The sequence below is a fragment of the Mitosporidium daphniae genome, assembly GCF_000760515.2.
Source record: "Mitosporidium daphniae strain UGP3 chromosome Unknown contig-7, whole genome shotgun sequence".
Taxonomy (NCBI): Eukaryota; Fungi; Microsporidia; genus Mitosporidium; species Mitosporidium daphniae.
The window spans coordinates 48,761-70,819 of record NW_013546143.1 but is presented as its reverse complement, the minus strand read 5'-3'; the positions used below and the strand labels follow the sequence as shown (position 1 = coordinate 70,819).

Sequence of the window (22,059 nt, the reverse complement as noted above, 5' to 3'; positions counted from 1 at the left end):
CTTTTAATTGCGGATAATTGGGAGATATTGTTACCAATTAAAATGGACCGCTAGCCACTGCTTTGCTTAAATAATCCTCGATTGGGTAAATGGGATTTCCTATGACGAGGGGTCACAGCAGCTATTTATATCTGGCGGTGTGGATGTTCACTCATTTTGATGATTTACAAGTTGCTTATTGCCATTTTTGTTCTTATTGCAGTTGTTTCTTCTGACACTCAAACGGGACCTGTCACGATGGAAGATATCGTTGCGCATGGATTTGTTCCATATGCGAACAAAAACCTCCCAGCCTGTGTCCTCACACTAAGCAAATACAATATGACTCTTGGCAGTTCTCTGATAGGATTCGGTCCTTCTTCTAAACTATCTGCACACATTATGACCTTAATGGAAGCTAATGCCGATCAAGCGGCTAAACAAAATTTCTGTAGAAACTTTGGTAGATGGCGAAAGGATGCTTTGAAGCACGTCGTCAAAGAAGATGCAAGCTCAACCGCTTCAACAGCCAAACTCCTTGGTCTTGGAGATGTTTTGTGCTCTGCTGGTTGTGTTGAAAAGGTTTCAACCGCTTTCGTTGTTATTTCTGCAATTGCCATGCTGATTATTTAAAGGTTCAAATAAAAAAGTGAATTAAAGCAATTTAGGGTTAACGTTCGGTCCGCCATTTTAGCTTGATCGCACTTTGTAGCATGATAGTTCACACACGGACGTGCCGTTTAGCATACTCAACCCTGCATGTTATCAAATGCAAAACGAGGGCAGGTCAAGTAGGCCGATATTAATGTATTTAATCAGGTGTTATAGCCCAAGATGGGCGTCGAAAATGGACCGGAACATATCGTGGGAAATCATCCGGGAGACGTGAACCTTTGTAGTCTGATCAAAGCGAACACAAAGTTTCGTAACATTTCGATTGACACGGTTTGTTCAGACTATGAAGACGGGCGGCATCGACCAGCATTATTGGAAAAGAAATATCCAGCTGTAAAAAACTTGAGTTTGTTTCTCAGCCAGAAACAAGATATTGAGGAAAAGGTTTTTGAAGCAAGCAACTCGGGAAACTTTGTGCTTTCTCTTGGCGGAGATCACTCGATTGCTTTTGGAACCGTTTCGGGCATGAAAAAAAAGCATCCCAACCTTGCTGTTGTATGGGTAGATGCCCATGCCGACATCAATACGCTTGCTTCTACAAACTCTGGAAATCTTCATGGATGCGCGGCTTCCTTTCTTCTTGGGTTGAACGAGGACACGGATTTTGGCAACCCAATGATGAAGGAAAAGTTAGATGCCAGCCAACTTGGATACATTGGCCTTAGAGACGTTGAGCAGTGCGAAAAAACCATTTTGTCAAAACTTCATATCCATCCCAATGCAGTTGCTTCGGCAATTGATGTCGAAAAGCATGGAATCCTTTCTTCGCTTCGAAAAGTTCTGCATAGCATTGATCCATCCAACTGCAGACCGATTCATCTGAGCTTTGATATCGATGCACTGGACCCCCTCGAAGCGCCAGCAACGGGAACCCCCGTTCCCGCTGGCCTATCGTTGAGAGAGGGGATCATTATATGTGAGGAGCTATATAATACAGGAAGACTGGTGTCCATGGACCTTGTTGAGGTCAACATATCGATTGCTCAAAATCAGCAAGAGGCCGAGAGGACAAAGTCTGCAGCGCAAGCCCTTATTTTATCTGCGCTTGGCCAAAAGTACTTGTGAGTATGGAAATTTTATTTTAACTATCGTTGGCGGCAATAAACTTTTCAACCTGGGCCGTAAATTCCTTCTTTAGAGCCTCGACCTTCAACGCATATGCCTACGAAAATTAATCAGACCAAGGGGAGAACCTCTTTTTCCATGTCGGAAAGGGAAGAATACATGCTAACGACATTGGAAAGCGAATCTTTGTTTCCCTTTGCAAAAAACTCGCGGACATACAGTCCATTTGGGGAGACGCACGGGCGAGTAGGCAGGGACTTGTATAGATCAACATACTCAACGGGCACCCAAGTGGTCTGTGATGTGGAGTCGCGGTTAACATCTGGATGGTTGTTAGACCTAAGGAGCGCATAAAGATCCCTTTTGAATGGAGAGAGACCCGAAAGCCATTTGTTCATTTCTTCCTTGTAGCTGACAAATGCAGCTTTATCTAGATATTGGCTTTTTTGCTGTTCAGACAAGCTGCGCCATTTGGAGGTAAGTTCGTGGAAATATTGGGCGTGAGTAAGATGTCCCGGGCGCTCGCCATAGTTTTCTTTGACGAAAAGGGGAAATCCAAATAGCGGCTTCTTTGGAATGCCAAGCTTTTCCCGATAAACTTGCTCCTCTAAAAGCGGAATTAGAAATATGGCAAACCAAATTTGTTGAACAGGCGAGTGTACGAGGCCTTTGAGGTCCTCGAAAGCATCGATCCGGTGCAGATGGACAATAATAAAGACATGGTGTTGTAAAATTAAATTACAAGATTGAAAGATTTAGGTTTCAGAATTGCATACAATTTCACCCTTCTAATCATTCGTATGTGCTCATTTAGTGGCAATCAACATGACCGCCAATATCGAGGAGATTTCACACAAGAATATAAAGCTAGTATTTTAGTTTCCGTGGAATTTTTATTTTAGGAGATACATGAGGAGGCACTCAAGGAGGCAGTTCAGGGTACGTTTCCCCCTTAACAAACGGCTAGCAATCTTGCATACCATATTCCTTCACCGCATCTTTTCGGCTGTCAAGATATCCAAGATCGTCACTTCACAGCTCCCAAATCTTCCATACATTGCCATCAAAGACCCGCATTTAGCCTCCTTCCTTACAAACGAGGCCGACAAATTTCTTTCCATATTCAAGTCAAATTTCCCTGCAGACTTTCATGAGCATTGCACATCGTCAAACATCTTTCCAGTAGGCTCGTCTACGCACCAACCAGCATGCATAGTAATCGTCTTGATTTGGATAACTTTAGATTAATGTGGAGTTCTTTGAAAAAGGAACCTACCCAAAAAGAGCCTTGTTTCTGTCTCGCCACGATGAAGGCCGCCTTTGGGAGCGGTGGACCATTGAGATTTCATTGAAAAAAGAGGCTTCAATGGGTATCGATTTTTGCGTTACTAGCAATTCTAGCATATGAATATGAGCTCCGAGAAATCCTTTTTCGGATATCGCTGCTGGCTAATGAGAACAGAGACTCGATTCCTCCAATATCATCACAGCTTGAAAATTCTTTCCCCTATAAAGTATTGCCGTCCTTTTAAACGCTAGATTTTCATGGCCCCAATCAAGGAGTCGTGGTTTCAAATTCTTCGAAGGCTGCTCTCAGAAACACCTACTTTTAATTATAACTAATAAAATATTCTGAATAAGAATAATTAGTTTATTTGGCCATCAACACACATACATCTATCGCGCATCAAACAGAATTGCTATGCATTAACATTGCACACCATACCTCGAGACGTTCTTTTTTTGTACATAATGCGGTATCCGCATTCTTTGCATCTAATGGCATCTTTGGGGCGAAGCTCGTTTTCAACACAGCACTCTAAAATAAAGGAACCAAGGATACCGCCACAAATATATTTCATCGGGGGAGCCATTAAATTGGGTCTAGCTGATGAGTGGGAAATCGGACCCGCAGCCTGATCTGGGAAAGAAGATGGGGGGTTATTCATAAATAAAAAATTTCCAATTTGAAGATTTAATGTCATGCAAAATTTATTTCTTTGTTTCACGTTTTGCAACAGAAAACATCTAAATGGGGTGTCACGATTCTTCTGGAGTATGAAATATTCGATTTCTCACATAGGCTTTTGTTAATTGGGAAACGTCTGTGGATTACGTATTCTTCAAGTGGTGGAATGCAAGTTCGCAAACTGCTTTTTGGGCCACGTTTTGGGCGTTATTCTTCATCACGATAGTTAGCGAATTTCTATATTTCTATCACCTGTGGTATTTGGGCAAACCCAAAAAGCAGCAATCATCAATATCCTCATCCAAGTTTTCAAAATCATTTATAAAGGCCGTTATTTATGCAGTTAGAGCATATGTTTCCTACTTTTTGATGATGGTATTTATGACATTTAATGGCTTTTTCATGAGCTCCATCATTGCAGGCTTTTTTGTGGGGCATTTCATTTTCAGCTTTTTGATTCCAGAAAATGAGGCAGACTCCACAATTCACCCACCTTGTCCATGCTGTTAGAATCGATCGAATAAACAATTTACAAATGAAATTGTTAACTTTCCGTCCAAATATGGAAATGTTTAAGTTTCAATATGGAATGTTTTTCATTATCGATAGATCAATATCCGCTTTTGGAGCGGCATTAAATTGCTTGTGTTTACGTAGAGCCTTTTTGTACCGTGAAGAATATAAAATTGAGCAACGAAAAGGGGACTACTCTTGCAAAGGAGAAGAATCATGAAAAGAACCATGAAAAGAATCATGAGCTAGCAAAGGAAAATGCAAGACTTAAACAAGAAGTAGTAAAGTTCCAAAGGCTATCAACAAAGCTATGGCTACAACATGCAAAGGATCGGATTGATTTGAGAAAAGTCTGGAAAGACGGATGGAAACAAGGCTACAAGCGGAGAGTGGATGAAAGCAAAATGCCAGCGCCCAACAGCCCCCTGACACCCAAGATGAAGACAAATCAAAAGATAGAGGAAAAGCTCAAGTTTTTAACTTCAAGCAGGCTTTTCAAGCAACAAAGATCAATCAAAGATCTAATTGCTGGCCTGCATATTGCCACAAACGATTAAATTTAAAATAAAATAATGTTTTTAAATCTCTCGATGATCATTGGGGTGTTCTTTGCTCTAGCTATTCTTGTGCAATTTGTTATCAATTCAGCCTCTGCATCGATAGTCAAGTTTACCATCCCATCAAATAGCAAAAAATGCTATTCAATCGAAATCCCCGATAAGACTCTTGTTACCGGACACATATCATCGCGAACTACCACGGTTAACCAAAATGACGGAAGCAGGCAGGCTGCAATAGTATCCTTCATCGTAAAGCAATCCTTTGATTCAAAATAGATTGATGATAGGCAAGGTGGAAAATATTATCACAATACCAATATAAAGGAGGAACCATCCAACTTTTCCTTCAGGACGCACGGCGGGGCCAAAGAGTATCAGCTTTGCGTGGCAACTGACCATTTTACAACGTGTAAGCTTTTGCCATTGTAATGGTAAGATTTGTCGTCTAGGCTAACTAATGACATCGAGCTGGAGGTAAACATGAACGAAGATCTCTTTGACGCCACTGCTTCGCATGATTCCGCGCTGTTGCCGGAAGAGGCAGAGCTCATCCATATGGAGTCTGTTATGAAGCATATTGTCGATGAATTGGACCAGATGCATTTTACGGAAAGAGACTTGCGCGATACCAATGGTTAGTGGCCCACATGTCGTTACCATTTAGAATCGACAAACGATAGAGTCAAGTATTTGGGCATACTCTCATTTTTGCTGCTAAACGGCTGTGCTTTTGGGCAATTTATTTTTATGCGCAAGTATTTGAAGTCTAAAAAAGTAATCTAAGACAACTGCCAAAAGCACCTGAAGAACATCCTGTGGCCCCATGCATAATAAACACTTTGAAGCAGAGCGTACATTGTTGCATCCAGTTAATACAATTTAATCCCATCAATGGGCAGAGGCACTGGTGCGGGTTTAAGCATTTACTTTAGTTAACTTCTTCTGGCCCCAGAACCAAAACCTTAGACTCCCTAAGGGTCCTCAAAATGATTTCAGAAACACTGAGAATCGAATTCGAATGATAATACGCTATCAGCTCCACCATTTGCATCCTAATATATTCCAGGCTGTCAACGTGCAGCTTTGCTGTTTCGTGGAGATTGCTGTATATTTTTTGAATGATTTCTTTGCAGGCTTTCAGATCGATATTGAGCAGCTTTTCGGAAATTGCCGAAATGGCGTCTCTCCGCTTTTGAGGGACATTCTTTAGCAATTTCCGCAATACATTTGTGTACATAGACTTTTTGGATTCCAGTTTCCAGTGATATGCAATAGGAAGCTCAAAATGGGGGTGAATGGGGAGCAAGTTATCATCGATACGATATCCATATGTTTCCAAGGATATCGTATGGTGAAAAGACCCGAGCGAAAATTCATAGTCAATGTTCTTTATCACAAGCCTACGCTTTTTCTGGCAAAATGTCAACACAAAATTTCGGGAGTGGTACCCATTTGCTCGAAACAAAATACTAAACACGGCGATTTCGTCCAATTCACTTGCGCCAATAAATTCGTTGTAGACTTCATTTACAAGAAATGCTTCATCAGCTGAATGGCGAGGAATATATTTCGTTGTCAATCCCAAAAGTAGAGCCATGGAGCAGTAAGTATTTCCTGTATCTGTCCGCGAATACAGAATGTTTCCAAAGATTGTGTATTTTGTGGGAAGTGAATCAACGCCCCCTGTTTCTGCATCAAGAGAAAAAATACTCTTATACACAGATAGCGATCCGCCCATTTTGGACGACTTTTCAGTAACATAAAGATAAGGCACAATGAAGCCATCTAGGCCAGATTTTATCGCCAGCTCATAAACAACCTGATCTACCAAAGCGCGCTTTTTTTCTTTCTCTGTGTTAGATTGCTTATAAGAAAGGAGAGGTATGTTTCCTATGCCAAAGAATATACTTTTGCCAATCAGTTTAGATTGCCATCCACGCTCTTTGGCCTCAAGTATAGCCTTCAACAGTTTTTTTATTTCCGGAGCAATTGACCAGTCATTGGATTCTTCGCTGAGGATAGATCGAGCCAGGACTGGAGGTTCCAGCCCGTCGAGTAATTGTTGAAATGTATGTAAAGAGTCTTGAGAATTCATATTCATGAAAGTTAGCTTTGCAAGCTCTTTTGGATCTGAATAGGACTTTGGAAAGGCCTGTAAGCATGCGGGATAGTCTTTTCTAAATGCCCGATATGTGTCATATCGAATGTCTCCGTCATAGAGCTCGATTACATGCTCATTTCTAAATACTATGAAAGCTTTTAAAGCGTCTTTGGAAAAGGGCTTGAGCCTACATAGGCGAAGATCAAATAAACTGGTAACAATTAAAGGATCAGATTTGGCTAAAATTTTCAAGTCTCCGCTAATTAATTCTTTTAAAGCGTTTGACATTTGAGGATCTACCATTTGTAGACCCGATAAAAAGCCTTCGGCCGTCACTTCCTCATCGGCAACGGAGATTAGATAGCGTTTTAAGGCACTTTGTGTTGTCTCCAAAAGCTCAAATATGCTGTCTCTTTGGCTGTGATGTTGGTAACTGTGCCCAACACTAGTCCAATCCGAGGATCGAGTAATGGAGTTTACAGATGTGTCAAGTTTTCTTTGGTAATAAAACGTCTTATGCACTAATAGCTCTCCATATACATCAATTGCTTGCAATATAAATAGCACAAAGAAGGTCTTCAGAAACATCGACCATTTTGGTGTTTATTTTTTGGATATTTATATCATCTCTGTTTTGGCAACAATGTGTGATTAAATATTTGAATCTGATGTTGGATTCCAATTTTTCCACACTATTGAAAACAGGTACATGCTATTTTATACTCTTTTTGTGATTGCTTTGTCAGTTTCGGGATCACTTGCAAGTAAATCCGCTGTGCTCAGATCGACATATCCGAAGAATGAAATCGATCCAGAATTTTGTCTTCAAAGGACGGAGGGATATTACTGCCATCCAAGCCATGCTGAAAATATAATCAGCTGCCCCGATAATACGCTAAAGCCGTGCCCAAATGGAAGAAGCTGCTCTTCGATTGGAAAAGTTCCCAGTTGTTATTTTTGCGAGACCCCGATTGATTTTGACTTGTTTTGCAAAGAAAGGGTAATGCGTGTCGTGTAATTTTAGGTTGGCGGTTTATTTTGTCTGCCTCCCACTAACGGTGCCTTCAAGCATGTTGTCGAGTGCAGCGGCTATAAATTCATTCGACTGATCGAATGTCCTGAAGGATCGGTTTGCTATAGTCCACCAGGCAAATTCATGCAAGCAATGTGTCTGATTGGGGAAGACTCATTTTGCTCCCATGCTCGATCCGCCGAAAGATTTCCGGCCTCTTTAACGTTGGAGTCGATAGGCTCCATATTGGCGAAGCCAACAAAATCTATTGGCCGAAACGATATGAACAGGATTTCGACATTGAACACGGATAACCAAATAATTACACCTACATCTTCAAATTGCGATAAATATACTGCCACCGTTACGGCAACACTAACAATCACAATGGCAGAATAAAATTTGCAATCTAGTCGTGCTTTGGAAACGCTAACTCTGCATCCAATAAAATTTTCACCCATTCCAATGTGGCTCCAATTTTTAATTTTAATGTTGGAAAATGGTATATTGCAATTTCTACTGAAGCTGTCTCATTGCATCTCACTTATACCTCCAAACGCATCGAAGAAGAGGTTCATGGACGTCTATCACGAGAATCCGATGTATGTCCACTCGATTATTAACATTCACAACATGTCCAAGGAAATCAAGCAGAGTGCAAACATTGAGCTTCAAATTTTGTCTCTCTTTTCGGACTTTAGGTATTTCTCATTGCTCGAGCCTTTGAAGTATTTGAATCCACTGTTACAGGTACGCGTTTTGCCTGTTTATTCGACTAGAATTTACTCGAAAATCTTTCTTGCGTCTGGTCTTCCCAGACGCTTTGGTTGCCCATCACTAGCATGGGAATATCTAATGCCGAACATCTTGTTAAGCTTTTAGAGAAAGTGGCTTGCCATGCCAAATTAAACTGCAATTCTGAAGAGCATTTGGCCTTTCTATCGGTTTTGGTAAAATTAGGTTGATTTTAGCTTCATTATATGTTTAGCCTCAATAGAGCCTTTCCCGATCTTATTGCAAGAGTGTCCCGGCATTATTTCGTTTTTATCTGAAAGAAATGTTTCTAATTCTGCGTCTTATTTTCTTTCGCTCGAGTTTATCTCAGTAACGCTGGAAAATAGCCATATCGAGACAAAATCTTTGTCAGCCGCTTCGGAATTATTGACATTGTCACTTCCGTTTGTCATAAGTTGCTACACTTTGTCAACACAAGATATGCCGGAATCGCCAACAACATCTTATAGATCTTTATTGGCGGTGCTAAAGTACTTTATCACCCACAAAAAGGAACGCTTTTTTGCCGAAAGTTTTTTCCCCTTGTCGAAAGAAAAGTTTGTAAAGTGCACTGCGAAGCTTTTGGGGCATTTTGATTTGGCTACCCATAGCGGTGCACTTGTTATTCTAGCCAACATATTTTCCAACTCGACCCTGTTTTTGGTATTCGCTTAAATTTTTGATCATGTAGGAGAAGGATGTCCAAGATAGTAGTCAATATGAACAGCTGTTGCTGGTTTCTACTTGCTTATTTTTCAATTCGCTTGCAATGCAAGATCAATTATCCGAAAAATATGCCATTCAAAAGAATATCCGAAGCTTCTTCAAATCGTTTTTGCCGTTATTTTCATCAAAAGATTCCCCGGTCTTTTTCGAAATTTTGCAAAAGTTATCCCCGTTGATGAATCGATTGCTGGATGAGCTAATTGCCACCGAAGCGTCAGAAGATAACAATTTTTATATCATTTCCATGCTAATGGTCTGTTTAACGTCAGTGGTGTTTCCAGAGCAACAAATCACTCCCATCATCACTAGGATGAAGGAAAAGACCTTTTTGCTGCAATTCAAAAAAAAGTGTTCGCACATTTTTCGCAATCAGGCCTTCTTTCGTGAGTTTTTTGACTGCATTGTTAGTACAAAGGGTCAATTTGTGGTGTTGATTTTTCCCGCAGTATTCCATTCGGTCGTTGAAATCATACGTGATAATCTGCCTTTGACTCCATTCTCTTTTGGACGTGATTTGTTGGAAGAGCGCTGCTTTTTGAGGATGAATTCTCCATTTTCTCTTTATTGCCAAGCTGAGGATAGTATGTTTTCTAAGGCTTTCAAGGTGTTGTTCTCCGCAATTTCTTGCATTTCGATCGAGCCCGCTTGTTTGGAAACGTTTTTTCAATTGATTGCAGATGCTATCAAGAAAATATGCTTCGAAACGTGCTCCACTGCGTTTTTCCAATTTAAATCGATTTCTTCCCAACTTGAATTGGCCGCTAGACCTTTGAACGGTTCACTTTTGGCCCAATTTTGTCAGTACCTCAATTCCTTTTACTCTTCGTTCATTATTTCATATCTCTTTTTGCGCTCCCTTCATTTAGCTTTACAAGAGTATTTTCTTTCCATGTCTAGCGATGAGAATTCCCGCTTGCTTTTTGAAGATCCGGCTGCATATTCGCCATTTTCCTCGCTCAAATTTGGCCTCCAGAAAATTGAAAATTTACTTTTGCTGGAGCAATATCACGTACTGAAGCACTTTTGCCCAAAATCTTTGCTAACCAATGTCGGGATGCTTGAGCCAAAATTGCTTGACTTTGCAGAAATTATCTTCAACAACATCGAGATAATCGATTTGAGTTCGCTTGATGACAATACACTTCAAAGCATCAATTACATTGAAGTTGTTGACCAGCTAAAGGGCCAGTTGAGGAATAGCAAGAGCGTTATAGACCAACTTTCTTCAGAACTCGACAAAAAAACTGTAAATATGGTATCTTTGGAACAAAATCTAATTGAGCACCAAAGTTTGGTATGCAATTTATCTGCCCAAAACGAAGCGTCAGCCAATCTTCTGGAAGAAAATTCGATTCTAATTTCTGATTTAAGAAGCGAGCTTAAACAAAAAGAACTCATGATCGGGTCTTCTGATGTAGAATTGGCAGGGCTAGAGGAAAAAGTTTGTTCGCTACAATCCCTCAATAGAGATCTTGTCGAAGAATTGGAAAAAATTATTTCTGCCAAAGAATGTCTTGGCAATGAACTGGAAAAGATCGTCTCTGAAAAGGAATGTCTTGGCAATCAATTGGAAAAGGTAGTGTCTGAAAAGCAATTTCTTATCAATCAATTCGAAGCGGAGAAAAATAATCTTCTTAATGAATTTACGCTTAAATTGGAAGAAAAGTCCGCCTTTATATCCAATTTAGAAAAGGAGCTTGAAAGAAGCATTTGTGAAAACCGTGCTTTAACGTCTCAGCATGAAGCTCATCTTGAAGCCTTTTTAAGCGAAAAATCTTCCAACGAAAATTTATTTTCTGTTGAAATTGGCCAAATCTCCTCCGAATGTGACGACTTGAAGGTGAAAATATCACATCTTGAACGCAAAGTCTTGTTGAAAGAGGAAGCCATAGTTGAACTGAAGGCATTGGATGAAAGTCACCAATCAGAGGTACGCGTGATATAATTATCTGACCAAATAGCTGCTATTTTGCAAGAATGCATTGTCCAATCTCCAAAATGAGCTTGGTATTCAGAAAATTGGGTACCAAGATCAAGAGAGGTTATTGTCCATATGTCAAGCAGAAGTAGGCATAAGTAATTCTAATGTATAGTGTGATGACCAGAAAATAAAGCTGCTGGAATTGGAGAAAACCGCCGCCACTTTTGAGGAAAAGGCAAACGAGTTGCAAAATTTGCTTGAAAAGGAACGCGAAATCACCGGCATGATTCAAGGCATAGCAGCCAAGATTTGTTCAAAGTGAAATTAAGTACACCCATTTTGAACGGCCAGATTTACACTTGTACATTTACTGGTCCAAATATTTATTCATTTGTTAGCATCTGCATACGATAAGAGCGACTTTTTTAAAAGCTTTGTAATAAAATTTGCCTGTTCTCTGACTGCAGAATCAATTTTTTGAAATTCATTTTTTTGAAGTGCGCCCATCCCATATATGGAGGCATACTTACAAAGGGTGGGGGCATAGGTCACGTTTATGGAGTTTTGGAAGCCCTCCAACTTGATGCCACCCTTTGATGCGGAATTAGAGATCGAGAGGCCGATGAGCAAATCGAGCATTTGGACCTGTGACTGGGATAATGCGGCGCTACATGCAACCGTGGCAGCCATCAATACATCACCATGATCGCCCAATATATGTACATCAAGCTCAATCGCCATTCTAGGATGCCTATCTAGCATTATCACGGACTCGAACGAGACTTTCAAAATGTCTTGTAAAATGGATGAGCACAGCTTGGTCTTTTGAATCGCTTCGGGCGTCATTGCCTCAAAGCAAACGGCGGAGGGCAACACGCGTACCCTTAAAACAGCTCTTGATGCTTCTTGTTGTGATTTGGGCAGAGGATATGGTCCATTGACCGTAGCAATCACTTTGGTATTGCCATGTTCAACCAGACAAGATCCAACGGGCGAAGGAAGAGCTCCTAAAGGATCAGGGCATCAAACCGGTACCTGTGAGGATGTTAAAGGGCTCCGTAATATTATTGGTAGCATTAGCTATTTTCCCACCAACTGCGTCTGCCACTTTTAGCGGGAGTGGAGGCACACTATATTCAGGAGCGCCAAAGAACTCCAGCATGAGACCAAAAATTTATATTTTATTTTCGCAACTAATTTACTTTTTTAGTTGAAGACAATATCCAGTCCAAATATGGCTGATGTGCATGAGTAATTGGAACCCCAATGATTTCAGGTACCTCATATTCATGCAACTTCAGTATGTTGTCCCTGACTTGGGGGAAAAGTTCTTCCCCCGTTTTGATGAATAAAAGTTGTTCTTCGGACTCTTGTATTTTGTTTTCCCATTGATAAACAGATTTGATGCCCGGAACGATGTTAACACATGCAACAAGCTTGGACTCAACAAGGCTTTTCGATATTTTCATAGCGCTCAGTGCATTTGGAACGGTGCACCAAATAATCATTGCCATTGATGGGTTTTTAAATTTAATTTTGTTCACTTGCGTGTCACTGTTATTTAGGGAAGCAATAGTTCCCTCATAAACCTTAAATACATCCAAAAGAATTTCCGCTCAATCATGTGGTTTCGGCATGAAAAACAGACCTCCCATCAAAAGCGGTAAGGCTAGAAGAATGCAAAGCATTGGATTTCTTAACACAGCGTCCATGAGAAGAGCTCTTCAAACGGCCAAAGGAAGATCCAAAAATACCAAAGTTTACGCTGCCTTTGGTGTTGTGTTTTGTGTTACGCTCAACATTGCGGTACGCAATCAGATAACTTGTCAAGTTGCTTAAAAATTGCCTCTTTTTTGCGAACCATCGGCTGGTCATTTGGATTAAAATACAGTGTACACGATATGATTTATTGACAGCCAAAATCGTAACAATTGTCAATTTATTCGATGAGCTTTCCAGGGATTTCGCTTTCACGGAAAATAAATACCATCTAAAGGTCAGAAGCAAAGTGGTACCTCATCACCGAGCTTAACTTGAGTGCCGCCGTATGTTGGAAGGACCACTTTATCGCCAGGAACTAGGACCATTTTGTAATCCTACCAAAGTTAGACGAGCGCAAAAGCAACCTTGTCTCCAGGTCCAACAGCAACAACCTCGCCGTGGCTAATGGATTCTTGGCTCTTTTCAGGGATTAAGATGCCAGACGCTGTCTTTTCCAGGGCCTTGGGCTTGCGAATCACAACACGGTCCAGAAGGGGCAGAATGCGTTTACCAATCAACTGAAAGTCAATACATATAACATGGACGTACAGAATTGGCCAAGTTCATTTACGGAGATAACAAATTCAAAGAAAAATCCAGAAACTGCCGTAAAATGCAATTTCAAAGTTGAAAGCTGAATTGCATTTTATTCGGTACTATAAAGAATGGACATAACGAGGCCGGTTAGCTTTTCTTTTGATATGTCGCTTTCGGTTGATTCCCGCTGAAGTAAAATTTCAATTTCACGGAGCTTGTTGAAATAAAAATCTCTTTCTCGCTCCATATTTTCCGAATTAAGCTTTAACTCGGCCGTCAACTGTGTCAGGTCGGCAACCTGCTGTGCTAGGTCGCTCATTTTCCCGGCATTATTGACTGAGCAGGGATTAAGAGCAACAGACTTGGGTGCAACAGTAGCTACTCAATTATACAAAATATCGCGTACTCCGAAAGGCTCTGTGCTCGCCGCCAGAATTTCGATTTGACGCCACAGGCCTGTCCGAAATATGGAAAATCGGGGCGTTGGAGCATGAGCTCCTTCTAGCAACAGGATCGTAGCTTTGGTTTTGGAAATATGAATCCCAATATTTTTTTATCCATTGGCAAAATTCCTAATCACCGTAAGCCTGCTGCGAATTACCAAATTGTCCTGAAATCGCATCTTGATCAGCCTTTCCACAGGTATTGCCTAGCCAGTAAAAATGAATAAGGGACACACATTCAAGATGTTATGCTTGGTGAAGGAGAGCTGAAGAATTTTAAAGTTTTGAATGTACATAAACTCTTGATTGGCGTCGAATTTCACCTTGTGCAAGGGAACATCCCCTTTGGTGAGAAAAAAGAACGGTACCATATATGGAATCCATGATCTGGCAATAGACCGCCCCGGTGCCCAGTTGCTCTATTTTGGTAACGTTCAATGACAACAAATCATTGATCCATTGAATCAGGTCATTGCGGCTTTCATTCATATTGTGCAGTATAAAAAATCGCCATTTAAAATTTACATGAAATTTAATAACTAATCCAGAACATAGGGGAGCGACATCAGGTAGCCGATGAACGGCCGCTTAAGCAGATTTAACATACAGGACATTGTTGCATCTAATGTCAACATGAAAAAAGAAATACCTGATCATAACGTCTCCGAGCATTGTGGAGCTTTCTGGCTCGGTTGCAACATCAGCACCGGGCACCTGTTCGTGCGTATTTTGGAGCTGTAGGTTCATGTATGAATCGATGGAGATCAGGGTCCCCTTGTACGAGTGGCCCCATTTCGTCTTCACAAGAACCATGTGTCCAGCCAAACTGTTTAAAAACGGCTTTGGATTGACAGAATTCATTTTGAAATAAAAAAATCAACTTTATAAATTGAAAATCATCCCGCCTTTAATCAATTTAGCGCAAACTAAATTGCATCAATCAACACCACATAAGTATAAATAGAGAATGCATCGAGCCATTTTGCAGAAGGTTTCAAATCGGAATCGCCTCTTTTTTTCGATGTCATCGTCACCAATTCCTCTTCACCAAGGGTTTATTACCGGATATTTTTGCGATAAGCCCACGTCGGGACCATCTGCAGGGACGCCTGATATTTCCGTTTCATCAACGACTCTATCCACCGAAGCCAAGGGCTCGATCAAAACCCTGCTTGAAAAAACCAATGCTGAAGGAAAGAAAGATGAACGTCGGATCCTCTACAATATTGACTCGTCGCTTCCATTCCAACTTGCGGCAATTTCCCTTGGAAACTCTTCAACCCCCCGTTCTCTTTACGAGAAAAGAGAATCTGTTCGTAAGGCGGCGGCAAATGGAGTAAGATTGCTTTCAAGCCAGGGCGTCAAGGAGTACATTCTTGATACCTTTTCGGATTCTCAAGCTGCAGTCGAAGGCGCCATCCTTTCGTCTTATTCTTACCTCAAGTTTTCCGAGAACTGCAAATCTCTGTCGTTTAAAATGGCTCCTGTGTGCACTGCCAATGATATCCAATCGTTTAAACGTGGCTTCATTATGGCGTCTGCTCAGAACGTTACACGATACTTGGCCGACACGCCGGCAAATATTTGCACGCCCTCGAAATTTGTGGAAGTGATACAAAAATTTGCACAAGAGCATCTGTCGCACATTTCTTCGCATGTAAAAATAGAAGCCAAAGATGCATCATGGGCCAAGGAGCAGGGAATGAATTCCTTTCTCTCTGTATCCCAGGGATCAGCAGAACCCTGCAAGTTCTTAATAATGGAGTACCAAGGCCGAGATGCAAATGGCCTTTCATCTGCAGATGAATCTCCCATCGGGTTAGTGGGAAAGGGAGTAACCTTTGATGCTGGAGGTATTTCTCTCAAGCCGGCCGCCAACATGGCCAACATGAAAGCAGACATGCAGGGGGCTGCAATTATGGCGACCTCGTTCATTACGGCTGCCTTCTGTAAGCTGCCTATTAATCTTGTTGCTGTGATTCCATTGACTGAAAATCTGCCTTCCGGCACAGCCACCAAGCCTGGAGACGTCATCACTGCCAGCAATGGGAAGACCATCGAGGTATGATGATATACACATTTGCTTACCAAAGATTGACAATACCGATGCGGAGGGTAGGCTAATTTTGGCCGACGCGCTGGTGTTCATCAAAAAATATTCGCCATCCGTTATTATTGACGCTGCTACGTTGACAGGCGCCATTGGCGTTGCTCTTGGATCGGCCACTTCAGCCATCTTTTCCACCTGCGACAATTTGTTCAAAGAGATGGAGGAGGCCGGATATTCCTCTGGTGATCGCATATGGCGAATGCCTTTGTGGGACGACTATCGCCCACTAATGGACTCTTCCGTTGCTGACATCAAGAACGCCTCTAGCTTGCGCGGTGGCGGAGCCTGTACGGCCGCTGCATTTCTGAAAGAATTTGTTGACGATGGGCAGGTCTGGGCCCATCTGGACATTGCAGGAACAATGCAAGTGTCTTCTGAAGATGGCGTTCTTTCAAAGGGAATGAGTGGCCGCCCCATTCGTATGCTGCTATATTGGCTGTTAGAGCGATCTAAAGCCACATTGGCAAGGTTTGCTTTACTCCTGTTTAACTGTAGCTCTGGATCGAGCCTCGAGACGCTCTTGCTGTCGCTGCCAGAGGATAAGATATCTGCCTTTTGCAGACATTTCCCTCAGTATTAGTGCTTTAAATTTATTTGCAATAAACGTTTGATCTTTTGACATGCTGTAAGATGGGCTTGACATACCGCTTCTCGCCGTTGACGAGAATCGGCCATATGGGATCCGCATTTTCAACTTCGTTAAGGCTCATCCTGGCCAGTCCGATCGATCCCAGCAAAGACACCAATCTTCCTCCTTTGAACTCGATGGGAGAAGAAAATGCATTGTAACATTTGCTGGGCTCTCCATTTAAATATATACACAAGTCATGATCGCAAAGCGAAGCTGGTACTGACAATTCGTGTGCCGGATCAGAGAGAAGCTTTACGGGAATGTATCTTCGCCGAATGACCCCCTGATGTTTGGTCCGGATGGTCAGCTCTTGCCCCAAGTAGCATCCCTTGTGGAAATCAACTAGGCGTTACATAAAACCATCGGAAACCTACTAAAGTTGAAAACATCCAAATTGCATTCAAAGGGCAAGGAAGAGCCAGAAACCATGTCAAACGGAAGTTCTGGACAGCCCAATAGAATCCTCTTTAGCGAATAAACGGCATCAAATGCAAGGCCTTTTGAACTAGAGTCTTCACAACGAGGCATTTGATTGTTGATATCTAGAGAAGCCATCTTTCGCATGATTCCCCGATATCCCAGTAACGGAGATCGAGGATCCTCAAATAGGGCTTGCGGATTTTCGTTTGTCTGCGACACAAACACCGAATATTGGGGAGAAATATTCTCAATCTTGACCTCCTGACGCAAAATATACGAGTTCAGGTGGGCCAACAATGGCAGCTCTGTCGATCGGTGAATATCAAGTAAAAAAGCGCCATCCCCAATGTATGCTTCACAGTGTGGCAAGGGTCTATATAGAATTCCATCAAACAATATGCGCCCCTAACGGAGAATTCAAACGTGGTATGTTACTTTTGCATTCAGAAAGGCAACCGCTAATGAATGTATGCCTTTTGGAGAAAATTTGAGAACATTGTTCGTAATCAGATTCTGCAAATATCGATCCAAAAAGTCCCCACACTTTTTCGATGATGGAGACAATGACAAAATTGCACGATCTGCTAGCGGTTTTGGGAAAATTCCCATCAAACAATAATTTAAACTTTTATTTTCACTTTGGTTTTGTTTTTCATTTTCACTTTCATTTTCTTTTTTAAAATGGATCAATCGGAAAGGGAAACTGCAAAGCTTTGGAGGGTTCATAAAACGATCCACCATATGGTCCATGACAGGGGATACATAGTAAGCCAATCCGAGTTGGACATGTCTTTACAAGATTTCACACACACCTTTGGCCGTGGAGGGATCGTCACAGAGTATGCATTGAAGCTGTTTACTTACTTTAGCCGTTCGGCCTTGACATTTTTGGTGCAAAAAAAAGAGAATTCATCGGATCAACTGTTTATCTTTTTCCCAGACGACCTTTCTGTTGGTGTAAAGCCGATCCGCATATATTGCGAAAAGATGGTTGAACAGGGTGTCTTCAAGGCCATCATCATTTACAGAAATTCGCTGACGCCCTCTGCCGAAAAGGTGATGCAGCAAATGGCGCCCAAATACATTCTCGAGCAGTTTAAAGAGACAGAGCTCCTTGTAAACATTACTGAGCATCAATTGGTTCCCCCTCATATTCTTCTCAACGATGACGAAAGAAAAGAGCTTTTGGACAAATAGTAAGCCTGATTATTTTAACGTCCAGCCGCCTCAAAGATACCCAGCTCCCTCGCATCTTGTCTTCGGACCCGGTCTCAAGATACTATGGGTTTAGAAGGGGCCAAGTTATTAAAATTATTCGCACCTCCGAGACAGCAGGCCGCTACGTTACTTACCGACTGGTGGTGTAACGCGAGTTCAATAAATTTTATTTTTTAGTCTAAAATGATTATGCCACATAGTTTGAGGGAAACACGCCCTGACAGTCGTTGCAGCGACCTATGAAAAGAAGCCAAAGAATTACCAAGCCACCAGCCATCGTCAAACTTTTCGAGCACCTGGATCTGGTCCCCAATGAGAAAGGACAATTCGTCTGCTTCCACAGGACTATAGGAGTACATGGCTTTGACTAGTAGAAATGACTCGGCTATTTTTCCAATACCAGTTTCCAGAATAGGAAATTCCTTGTATACATCCAAGTAATTGAATGGGACGAAGCCGGTCACATTGTCGGACATTCTTGAAACCTAAAGTCAACGAGGCTGCAAGGGAACCTTGATCCATCCGTTATCTAAAACCCCATCAACAATGAGCAGCACATCTGAAAGTGAAATGGAAACTTCTTCGGGGTCATCGGAGGCAAATGCAAATTTTGCCTTCACCGCCTTACCCTTGAGGTCATGGTAGGAATTTAGCTCATTAGTGTTGACTGGAAAATGGGCGGTGGAGCCCAGCTTTTTCTTTGAAGAGGAATTCGATGTGATGGAGGAGTTGGTAACTCGGCCGCAATAATCGAGAATCTTTGGTTGACATTTAAAATGGCACACATATCCACAGTCTTTGGCAAAATGAAAGGCCATTCTTACCTTCGCAAATGTATCCAGTGCTCCTGGACAGTCCCCAAATCGAGCTCAGGCAAAAGTTACATTGGGCAGAAGAGGCAAATGACGATGCTTTAAAAAGATGTGCTTTCCCCTGATCAAGAGAAGCTAGCAATCAATAAACGTGAAAAGACCGATCCTACCATTTCCCAGGTAACTCTTTAGGTGATCTATTTGGTTTTCGTTGGCCGAAATGGACATAATATTGGACAGGTACTGCCTTTTGATATCAAACCATGACTAAGGTGTCATCATATGCGAACGAAATTACCAAGTATATTTGGTCATAATCGGAGCTTTTGGTTGCGCCGCTCTTATAGGCAGCTTTCAGGGCATTGAGGCCCTGGATCTCCTTTTGTCGATTCTGCAGCGACTCCTGCGATTCTTGCAACTTTGGTAGCACTTGAGAGTACAAGTTCATCAAATATGGCCGGATGTCAACTTGTGTGGAAAGAAGCTCCTGAGCGTTACAAAGACCAAAATACCGAGTCCGTCGGGTCATAGTTATTTACAAATGTAAGTTTGGAATCCATTTCCATATCCAGGACAGAGTAGTCGGTTTCCTTGACCAGCTTCATGGCGTTGCACTTTTCGCTAATCTTTGCCCAGCATTCTACCGATTTCTTCGATGAGCAAGCCAATGCTTCGGAAATGGTGATCCACAGGCTCTGCATTTTCAGAATCCTTACGTCGATGCCCTCCGAGATCCACTGCTATCAGATGGATTAAAACGAACCTCTTCAATCTCAGGCAGATACGTCTTCACCAAGAACTGGAGCGATGCATTTGCTGCCGAATTTCCCAAGACATAATTTATTTTCTTAAGTTGCGAGTCGTAGGCGAGATCCTGTATTTTCTACACATAAACATACATGGGGAGGTGGGGCATACCTTTTCCATTTTGACAGAGGGCTCTCCAGTCGAATTTTCGGCCTTGTTCAGCGAAAGATACGAGTCTATATATCTTGTTCTATTCTACAATCATAAGAACGTCGATCACAGACCTTGTCGCAATCCGCAATTTGCTTTTCGCAAAGGCCGATCAAGTCGTGTTGAAATTGAGTAAATTTTCGGAAAAGATCGTCCTGCTGTTTGTGAAATCTTTTAATAGATTCGAAAGTGGGGTTTATCTCATCCTCCAAAGCCTTTTGCATCTCTTTAGCGGTGGACAATAGCTCGGCTATGATAAAACGCCACACCGAAAACCAAGATCTATAGAATCAAAAATGGGACAAAACTCTGAAGCAGAATCATACGCCTTTCTTTGGTCAATGCGAGTGGAATGTTTCTTTACAAGCGTATCAAGGTTTTTCACATGATCCCTTTCCAGTGAGCAATAGTCCTTGAAAAACTCTTTAATGTCCCTTAAAAGGTCCAACTCGTTCTGGACTATATGTTCACGGCGTTTCAGCTCATCCTAGTAACCATTTATGCCAATAGATCGCACCTTCAGATTGTCGAATTGAACCATAAACAAATGAAAATAGATTGCACGTCCATTTAAATTTTAGTGCCACTTAAATTGCCTGAAATTTTGGGTATCCTTTATTGGGGAGCCGTCTTAAGCGAATCCACAAGTGCAATGTATTTTTTTTGTGCGTCCTCCTTTGACAGTTCTACAATTTGATTTAGCCATAACCATGAAAACCTCTTAGCTCAGACCAAGCATTCCACTTTGCAACGTTTTTAAAATCATAAAACGAAGGCTTAGCTGAGAGTTAATATTTGCATATTTCCTACCTGTAGTGTTATCGCCTTCTATCCCTTGCTTATAAAGAGCATATATCTTTAAAAGATCGCTATCTGAAGGCTTTTTCTGCAAGTTTTTGACCTCCTCTGCGGCTCTACAGAACGCAGTCTACGGTAAACCAATACAGAATACATTTCCCGTCGATGATGGGTCTGACATTAAACTTGCAATGATAAAAATTGCAGATTTTGAAATGCTGTATTGCATTTAATTTAGGGTTGGGCCACCAGAGTTAATTTGGAGCCTGCACTTAAATCGGGAAAAATATTAGTACGAAATTTTTGAGAAATTTTTTACGGCTTTCAGAAATCGCGTTTTTGATGTCATAAAGAATCTGGTAAATCTTTGACGAGAAGCGAGGAAAAGAACAACATTCTAACTCCAGTACACAGATGAAAGCCCATAAGGCTAAGGAGGCGGTGGCATGTGTAGCATCGTCGCGGTAAACGGTTTATGTCCAGTAACGATATGTGAAGCAGATGCAGCAACATTTCGCTTGAAAAAAATTGTGTCATATCAATGAAAATGGGGGTGGATATACCCAGCATTCGCTCTAGTAAAAATCAAGAGTGTGACGATGCTCGTTGCATCGATGCCGTGATGGATATCATTTGGCGATGTATGAATTTATTAAGCGTCTATGGTAAAAGAATCAAGAGTAGTATCCCTATAAGATCCAGAGAATTTCGATCCAATAAAAATTCAGGTTTCACCACCATTGGATGTGGATGATGTTTCTGGGTGATGTTTGTGGGTGATGTTTCTGGGTGATGTTTGTGGATGATGTTTCTCGTCATTATTTCCTTTGAGTAAGGGCAAAAAAGGGGAAAGACTATGGCTAGTGGCTAAAAATAAGAACGGAGGTGCAGTGATGCCTTCATTTGTACTTTCCCTTTTACCTTGGTTAGTGTTGAAAAAATTGGAGTGCCCATTTTTATCGAGTTGAAAAGCTCGATGTTTACCTTTAACTTCATTGTCGTAATAGCCAAAGTAATTAATGGAAGATCCCGCGAAAATGCTAAAAACAAATAGACAGGCAATTTCATTTTGACAAA

The 22,059-nt window shown here is 41.5% G+C and overlaps 16 protein-coding genes across 16 annotated transcripts; 6 read left to right on the top strand and 10 right to left on the bottom strand.

Moving 5' to 3' along the window:
• Positions 1-159: 159 nt before the first annotated feature.
• Positions 160-612, top strand: DI09_7p510 (uncharacterized protein; the record flags this gene model as incomplete). The annotated part of the gene is made up of 1 exon (XM_013381245.1): positions 160-612. The coding sequence occupies one exon, from the start codon at positions 160-162 to the stop codon at positions 610-612; it is 453 nt and encodes a 150-aa protein (XP_013236699.1).
• Positions 613-813: 201 nt separating this feature from the next.
• On the top strand, positions 814-1,719 carry DI09_7p500 (uncharacterized protein; the record flags this gene model as incomplete). The annotated part of the gene is made up of 1 exon (XM_013381244.1): positions 814-1,719. One exon carries the CDS (start codon positions 814-816, stop codon positions 1,717-1,719), a length of 906 nt encoding a protein of 301 aa, XP_013236698.1.
• Positions 1,720-3,290: 1,571 nt separating this feature from the next.
• DI09_7p490 (subunit RpaBC4 of DNA-directed RNA polymerase I/II/III) lies at positions 3,291-3,668 on the bottom strand (the record flags this gene model as incomplete). The annotated part of the gene is made up of 2 exons (XM_013381243.1): positions 3,291-3,325; positions 3,446-3,668. 2 exons carry the CDS (start codon positions 3,666-3,668, stop codon positions 3,291-3,293), a joined length of 258 nt encoding a protein of 85 aa, XP_013236697.1.
• Positions 3,669-4,773: 1,105 nt separating this feature from the next.
• Positions 4,774-5,400, top strand: DI09_7p480 (uncharacterized protein; the record flags this gene model as incomplete). Its single annotated transcript, XM_013381242.1, has 3 exons — positions 4,774-5,010; positions 5,038-5,168; positions 5,211-5,400. The coding sequence occupies 3 exons, from the start codon at positions 4,774-4,776 to the stop codon at positions 5,398-5,400; spliced, it is 558 nt and encodes a 185-aa protein (XP_013236696.1).
• A 289-nt stretch (positions 5,401-5,689) lies between these two features.
• Positions 5,690-7,450, bottom strand: DI09_7p470 (uncharacterized protein; the record flags this gene model as incomplete). The annotated part of the gene is made up of 1 exon (XM_013381241.1): positions 5,690-7,450. The coding sequence occupies one exon, from the start codon at positions 7,448-7,450 to the stop codon at positions 5,690-5,692; it is 1,761 nt and encodes a 586-aa protein (XP_013236695.1).
• Positions 7,451-7,996: 546 nt separating this feature from the next.
• On the bottom strand, positions 7,997-8,335 carry DI09_7p460 (uncharacterized protein; the record flags this gene model as incomplete). The annotated part of the gene is made up of 1 exon (XM_013381240.1): positions 7,997-8,335. The coding sequence occupies one exon, from the start codon at positions 8,333-8,335 to the stop codon at positions 7,997-7,999; it is 339 nt and encodes a 112-aa protein (XP_013236694.1).
• Positions 8,336-9,417: 1,082 nt separating this feature from the next.
• On the top strand, positions 9,418-11,617 carry DI09_7p450 (uncharacterized protein; the record flags this gene model as incomplete). Its single annotated transcript, XM_013381239.1, has 2 exons — positions 9,418-11,304; positions 11,468-11,617. 2 exons carry the CDS (start codon positions 9,418-9,420, stop codon positions 11,615-11,617), a joined length of 2,037 nt encoding a protein of 678 aa, XP_013236693.1.
• Positions 11,618-12,310: 693 nt separating this feature from the next.
• Positions 12,311-12,809, bottom strand: DI09_7p440 (uncharacterized protein; the record flags this gene model as incomplete). The annotated part of the gene is made up of 2 exons (XM_013381238.1): positions 12,311-12,448; positions 12,498-12,809. 2 exons carry the CDS (start codon positions 12,807-12,809, stop codon positions 12,311-12,313), a joined length of 450 nt encoding a protein of 149 aa, XP_013236692.1.
• Positions 12,810-13,292: 483 nt separating this feature from the next.
• Positions 13,293-14,897, bottom strand: DI09_7p430 (uncharacterized protein; the record flags this gene model as incomplete). Its single annotated transcript, XM_013381237.1, has 6 exons — positions 13,293-13,391; positions 13,449-13,574; positions 13,733-13,971; positions 14,195-14,242; positions 14,360-14,514; positions 14,686-14,897. 6 exons carry the CDS (start codon positions 14,895-14,897, stop codon positions 13,293-13,295), a joined length of 879 nt encoding a protein of 292 aa, XP_013236691.1.
• Positions 14,898-15,057: 160 nt separating this feature from the next.
• Positions 15,058-16,726, top strand: DI09_7p420 (uncharacterized protein; the record flags this gene model as incomplete). Its single annotated transcript, XM_013381236.1, has 2 exons — positions 15,058-16,098; positions 16,151-16,726. The coding sequence occupies 2 exons, from the start codon at positions 15,058-15,060 to the stop codon at positions 16,724-16,726; spliced, it is 1,617 nt and encodes a 538-aa protein (XP_013236690.1).
• Positions 16,727-16,736: 10 nt separating this feature from the next.
• On the bottom strand, positions 16,737-17,341 carry DI09_7p410 (uncharacterized protein; the record flags this gene model as incomplete). Its single annotated transcript, XM_013381235.1, has 2 exons — positions 16,737-17,086; positions 17,152-17,341. 2 exons carry the CDS (start codon positions 17,339-17,341, stop codon positions 16,737-16,739), a joined length of 540 nt encoding a protein of 179 aa, XP_013236689.1.
• A 537-nt stretch (positions 17,342-17,878) lies between these two features.
• DI09_7p400 (uncharacterized protein) lies at positions 17,879-18,658 on the top strand (the record flags this gene model as incomplete). Its single annotated transcript, XM_013381234.1, has 3 exons — positions 17,879-18,393; positions 18,420-18,558; positions 18,593-18,658. 3 exons carry the CDS (start codon positions 17,879-17,881, stop codon positions 18,656-18,658), a joined length of 720 nt encoding a protein of 239 aa, XP_013236688.1.
• Positions 18,589-18,891, bottom strand: DI09_7p390 (uncharacterized protein; the record flags this gene model as incomplete). Its single annotated transcript, XM_013381233.1, has 1 exon — positions 18,589-18,891. The coding sequence occupies one exon, from the start codon at positions 18,889-18,891 to the stop codon at positions 18,589-18,591; it is 303 nt and encodes a 100-aa protein (XP_013236687.1).
• A 15-nt stretch (positions 18,892-18,906) lies between these two features.
• On the bottom strand, positions 18,907-19,233 carry DI09_7p380 (uncharacterized protein; the record flags this gene model as incomplete). Its single annotated transcript, XM_013381232.1, has 1 exon — positions 18,907-19,233. One exon carries the CDS (start codon positions 19,231-19,233, stop codon positions 18,907-18,909), a length of 327 nt encoding a protein of 108 aa, XP_013236686.1.
• A 706-nt stretch (positions 19,234-19,939) lies between these two features.
• Positions 19,940-20,408, bottom strand: DI09_7p370 (uncharacterized protein; the record flags this gene model as incomplete). The annotated part of the gene is made up of 3 exons (XM_013381231.1): positions 19,940-20,101; positions 20,146-20,210; positions 20,234-20,408. 3 exons carry the CDS (start codon positions 20,406-20,408, stop codon positions 19,940-19,942), a joined length of 402 nt encoding a protein of 133 aa, XP_013236685.1.
• A 391-nt stretch (positions 20,409-20,799) lies between these two features.
• Positions 20,800-21,163, bottom strand: DI09_7p360 (uncharacterized protein; the record flags this gene model as incomplete). The annotated part of the gene is made up of 4 exons (XM_013381230.1): positions 20,800-20,870; positions 20,894-20,965; positions 20,995-21,112; positions 21,137-21,163. The coding sequence occupies 4 exons, from the start codon at positions 21,161-21,163 to the stop codon at positions 20,800-20,802; spliced, it is 288 nt and encodes a 95-aa protein (XP_013236684.1).
• Positions 21,164-22,059: the final 896 nt, after the last annotated feature.